This window comes from Dermacentor andersoni, chromosome 1, assembly GCF_023375885.2.
Source record: "Dermacentor andersoni chromosome 1, qqDerAnde1_hic_scaffold, whole genome shotgun sequence".
Lineage (NCBI taxonomy): Eukaryota > Metazoa > Arthropoda > Arachnida > Ixodida > Ixodidae > Dermacentor > Dermacentor andersoni.
Window position 1 is genome coordinate 377,409,886 of NC_092814.1, and position 6,000 is coordinate 377,415,885.

The 6,000-nt window shown below is 46.1% G+C and overlaps 1 protein-coding gene across 2 annotated transcripts in view; it reads left to right on the forward strand.

Moving 5' to 3' along the window:
• The window catches only part of LOC126518495 (organic cation transporter protein-like), a 124,364-nt gene extending 119,536 nt beyond the window's left edge, over window positions 1–4,828 (forward strand). Inside the window, exons 10-11 of one of the 2 annotated variants that reach the window (XM_072285868.1) lie at window positions 808–989; window positions 4,439–4,828. In XM_072285868.1, the coding sequence (XP_072141969.1) occupies window positions 808–989; window positions 4,439–4,764 (508 nt within the window). In that variant the 3' untranslated portion in view covers window positions 4,765–4,828. The remainder of the gene's footprint in view (window positions 1–807; window positions 990–4,438) is intronic. The other variant, XM_072285869.1, reaches the window with a different exon arrangement.
• The last annotated feature ends 1,172 nt before the right edge of the window (window positions 4,829–6,000 follow it).

Here is a 6,000-nt window from a genome sequence, read left to right on the forward strand (position 1 = left end):
TCATAATTAATCTCCAGCGCTACCATCTACGGGTTCCCTTAGAGGCCTGATGTTGTGGTATTGCGGTGGAAAGATCGATCGTTCAATCAGTCCTTGTTTGTTTGTGTATCTTATAAGCGAAACATGCGATATTTATTCAAATCTGCAGCAATTTCATTTTCCTCCTTTTTTTTTCGCTTTTCCTTTTCTTTTCTTGAATATTAATTACGAAACATCGAAACTTGTGCGGAACATTTTTAACATGAGTTTCGATTTCAGAATCTCTTTAGAACACGTCGGAACTGGAAAAATGGTTCGCCGCTAGCGCCAGCCCCAAAAGACAGTATACTGTAGCCATTATTATCCGCACCCGCAGCTGCGCAGTACTACAGCTCAAGATTAACGGTGCGCCACTTTAACCGCCTTAAATGTGTACAGGGCGAATACAGTCATACTGTTTTTCAAATTTCTCTTTCGTCGAGACGCTGGCACCGAGCACGCAGTGTCAGAGTGATGCCCACAGGGAGCTGGCGCAAGTACGTGGCTGGCGATGAACATTGGCAAAAACTAACGAACGTCATCTACGTTTTACGGCCTTTTGTCGGTTACTGCTATCTTGGTCTGCTTGGATTCGAGGAAAGCTCTTTTTTTTTTTTCTGACCTACCGAATTTCTGAGAGCTCTATAGGTTCGAGTAATTGCAACTTGAGCTTCTTCGCCCCGATTCTAGGGACATAATTCCATGAAATGAGCCCATCTACTTTACCGCGGATTACGCAAGCAACGCGGAGTAGCGATCGACGAATAGCTGTGTGTTCCGGGGTCGCAGATGCCTCGTGGGCGCTGATGGCGAGCGCGCTGTTAGCCAAGATGGGCCTGATAGCGGCGCACTGCGTCAACGTGGTCCAGATGTCCGAGCTCTATCCGACCAGGCTGCGCACCACGGCCATGGGCTTCACCATCACCACGAGCCGCGTCGGGGCAATACTGGCGCCCTTCACCAAGGAGCTGGTAAGCGTCGTAAACACTGCAGCGCTCTGTCCTGTGCACGTTGTCTTTCGTTGCGCCTAAACTCGCCCCACCGTTCGAAAGAAATGTGCCAACTAGCGGAGTTGTCCTGATGAACACGAATAAACGCTAACCCGACAACTGCTCGATCTACGGGATCAAAACGTTCAGGCTAACAAAGAAACTTGGGAGGGAGTTGAGGACCAAGCAACGAGCGGTGCCTGGCGCAATGATCGGCGCAACGTCCACAGATCAGAAGAAGTATTAAACTACTTATACGCTATACAGGGTGCCTCAGCCAACTTTAGCAAGAGTTTAAAAATATGCAAATACCACGTAGCTGGACAGAACAAAGGTAAGGTTGTTTGCCGTCACTTGGAGATAAACTATTTCTTCCATTCTGCCTATTAGATAATTAGTCCTAACCATTCAACTTCTCAAATGTTATAGTTAGATGAAAAGTTTCAATGAGAAACTTGTAGAGCGACATGAAAAACTCCCGATACGGCTTTCTGTTGCTGAATATATACGTGCTACATAAAAGTGTTTTTTCGAGCGTGAAAGAAACATGGAAATGCACACAAAAGTGCCGCGCGACTGCCCGCTCGAGGCACTTTGCATGAATTTCCAGGCTTCTTTCACGCTCGGAAAAACACTTTTATGTAGCACGTATTCAGCAACAGAAAGCTGTATACGCGCCGTGCACGCCGACGGACGCGCCACTGGTGGCGGCCTTGCGCAGAACACGCGGGAGAGGAGCCTGGCGCGCGCCGTAGTTTGTTGTGTCGTTGATCGTGCTTCTCTCTCTTATTCACGTTTTCAGAGCAAGATAGGCAACACCATTCGCACGTGTGGGGTGGCCAAAGCTTCAGGGAATGTCGAAGAAGAATTGTTGCTGGGTGGGGGGCTCAAATACCGGTGAAAACGTGCCGGCGATACGGTTCTAATCATTCCCGGCAAAGCCTCATCAGCGGGAGCAACGGTAGCAAAAATGGATCGTCGCTTCGAAGGGAAATTTCTTGTTCTCATCCTTTACTTTGTCTCGTCGGTGTTTTCCTTCCACTCCATCATAGTTAGACGCGTGAGCAACGAAGTTCGTCTGCAGTGCAGCATGAGGTTTAAAGGCATTTCGCTAAAGTTCGTAATGCTGTTTGCCGCTTATATTGTTTTCCGCTTCTTTACCGCGTTGCGCTAGCTAGGCAGCACGACTGCACAAGCGCATTGCGTTGTATGTTAAAGCTACTGAAGTTTGCAAGCACTGAAATTGTTGGTTTCATGTGGCGCGGTAAATCATCGCACCAGCTGTCGCGCACTTCATGTTTCTGCATCTATTTTATGCGTGGCTTCGCCTACGTTTAACTGTTGCTAGTTGCTCCATGCATAACTCTTGTCGATTCTTTTGAGCTACGAAGTTTTCACCCTGCCTTGTTTGTAAAGAGTTTAAATCACGCTGTGTCTTATCGGAATGATACCAAGGAAGTGCTTCTTTAACAGCTTTATTCTTTTCGCCCGAGGGCATCTTAGATATTGTTTGCGTTTTTGGAAATGTGTTTAGAAAATAGGTAGTTCAGAGCGAGAATTGCTAATAGCTGCTGTATATGGTATTTTTGTTCCATTTATCGCTGAAAAGTTCACGTCCCGTTTGGGAAGTCATCACACCTCGATGCTGCCTGAGAAAACTTAACACGCCGAGTGATTTGTTTGTTTCACAACGTAGTCCTTTCTTGCATGTGAGTTTTGTACTCAACTGAATTATTTCTTATACTTACGCTGCAGATGACTAAACCGGGCCTTGCCGCCAGCGCTCATCTACTTTGACTGGCGCTGCTCTGCCTTTAAATATATCATGCGGCACCTCTCTCTAGTAACATAAAAAAAGTACTGAAAAGTTAGTCAGTCTTTAGCTTTGTACGTTTCCAAGCAGCTCCCTTGGGGAATTTAAAATTGCACAAACTGCAGCGGGAACGGTAGTTCATCGGCGTATGCAGCAGAATTGCATCGGCGGTGCAGCACTAACACGCGCTTTTATTAACCCCTGTGTTTGGTGACTTCGTTGGCTAGTGTACGCGTTTCCATCAATAAATTGGCAATTACTCTTCTTGAGGTGACTTCGACTGCACTTATTCGGCGATGTCACATCTATTCATCGGCAGAAAAATCACAACGGCATATGCAGAGGTTGCACCGTGCGGATTTGTTTGATATAAGTCTGCACTAACGACGGGTGCTTATTATTCTTGTACAGAAGCAGCATTGCGGCAAGGGTAGAATAAAAAAAAAAGCCCATCGAGATATCGCATCACTCACCAAAATTTATGGGCTAGTGAACATGAGCTCCACGTCATGTAAATGGGGTTCATGGCGTTTGTCTGCGGGACACACCTTGTACGTATGTGGGCCATGTTGTCCCAAATACCGGTAACATCGTGTTCATAGCCGCTCGCACAGAGGTCAGCACCTTCCCTAACACGTTCCCGCAGAAGAAGCAGCCTGGCACCCGAACAAAGCAGAAATCGCAGCCGCCAACTTCAGCCATCCTTGCTGCAAAGGGTTGTCGTCTGCTACTGCTCCCGCGTGTACTGTTGGAAGCGTCCGCTAGGTGGCTTTCAGTGGCGCCTCTATAGGCGGTGCACGAGGCGTATAGGGGGTTTTTCATGTCGCCCTACAGCTTTCTCATTTACACCTTTCATCTAATTATAATATTTGAGAAGTTGAATAATTAATCAAGACTAATTATCTAATTTGGTGGAAAAGAAAAAAATAGTATATCTCCAAGCGACGGCACACAACATTACCTTTGCTCGGTCTAGCTACGTAGCATTTGCACATCTTTAAATTTTGCCTAAAATCAGCTGGGACACCCTCTATACGTCCTGTGTGTTATCTTTTTGTCCGTTGTCTTTTACTTCGCTTTTCGCTTATGTTCATCTTACTTTATTCCTGGTTATCGTTAAAGTGAACGCGCAAGGTCTCACTGGACAGATGTGGTGAAAAAGAAGACTGCTTTCTCCTTAAAGTAATCTTCTTAATTCGGAGCACTTCAGCCGAAATACTATGGCTGAGCTAGAGAATAGCGGGAAGTATGTGGTTCCAAACTCTCCGTCTGATCCTCTATAGCTAAGTCTACCCGCCGTGGTTGCTCAGTGGCTATGGTGTTAGGCTGCTGAGCACGAGGTCGCGGGATCGAATCCCGGCCACGGCGGCCGCATTTCGATGGGGGCGAAATGCGAAAACACCCGTGTGCTTAGATTTAGGTGCACGTTAAAGAACCCCAGGTGGTCGAAATTTCCGGAGTCCCCCACTACGGCGTGCCTCATAATCAGAAAGTGGTTTTGGCACGTAAAACCCCATAATTTTTTATAGCTAAGTCTATCTATCCAAGATGACGTTCATTACTAAGAAAATGTCAGTGGCAAACTGGCGCAAGGCGGCACGCTCCTCCTCTTCCCCAGGGCGTGGTGTTCTTCCCGTGGGTGCCCAAGGTGGTCGACATCACAGTGTGCGCCTGCCTCATCCTCGTGTCCCTCCCGCTGCCAGAGACGTTCAAGGAACCGCTGCCGGACACGCTACACGACATCAAGAAGGCCAAGTACGCTTGTGCATCGCCGACACGCTGGGCACAGCAGTAGTTCCTACCTCTGCGGCTAAGCCAGACGACGGCTCCGCGACTAAGCCGGAATGGAAGCTCGTTTATTTATTTATTTATTTATTTATTTATTTATTTGCATTGTTAGCATTACATAAGGTTCATACAAGAGTGGTCATGCAATGTGGTTAATAAAGCACGCTGTAATGGTTGGGGTCGGGCATGAAATAGATGGTAGCTGGCCCATGTCGTCGTCCAACTCATCCGCGCGTAGCGATGTAATATTTTGCAGACACGATCTTTATCGCGCAATGTGCCTTGTGCAATATCGTGCCTTGTCAGGTCAAAATGGCCAGACCTGGTGAGGGACCCTTTAAGGGGCACACACTTACAGCTTCGCTCGGCATCCTTCTTCACAGAGTGGAAGGGCAAGAATTTTTTTTCTTTTTCCTCCTTTTTTTCTTGTCAGATAAAGCTTTCATGCCGTGCTGCTTTGGACATTCTAGCTCTACGGGCAGTCAGATTTCTTAAAACCTCTTATTTATCAGGTTTACGATCGTCGAAAATATTTGCACACAGGAAGCCAACGCTGAAGGACCTGAATGCGGAGGACCAGTTGCACGGTGCGCGCGTGATTTATAGGCCACTGATGGAATGACTCGCCGGGCTCAGGTCACACTATTAACGGCTATGTCAGGCACGACACGTGACTCAGCAGTTTCGGTGCCGATTTCTTAAAGCGTGCTACGTGTAAAGACGCTTGCATTGTGAGTCGCGGCACGCCGTGGTGATCTTTTCATTTTCTTCCCAGATGTGCACTAACACTTGAATGTGTGGGTGTTTCGTGACCATATACTTTATTTATTGTGCACAACCTACTAACTTTAGCCACAGAAATGTTCAGTTATTGCATCAGCAATGTCACTTTACACCTCAAGGGCAAAATCAGTCCATGCAACTGTTACTCCGCATCAGATAGAAAAAAATGCCCAGCTAACTGTGATCAAATGGTAAGATGGCACTGGACATCAAAATATCCAACGGTAGAAGAAACAGCACTTGCTGTTTTTTCTACTGCCTCTTGTTCTTCCTCTTCTTCTTCATATTATTATTATTATTATTATTATTATTATCGTCAAAAGATTCCCTGTGATGGTTGACACAATTCCACCTTTTCAGATAGAGAGTTGGCGAACATTACTTGCATTACAGATCGCACTATTCAAATACTAATGACCTTTTAATTATTGACTTAAGATCAGTTGTCGCAATGAAAGAAATAAAATATTTGATATCCACTTAACAGATATCTACTCGTAGGAGTGTGCAGATTCCAAGAAGGTGATTTGGGTGTGCCGCAATTGTTTAAAGACAGGAATGTTAAAAATAAAGCAAAACTAGTGCAACGTTGTAAAGTATCGAAATCAA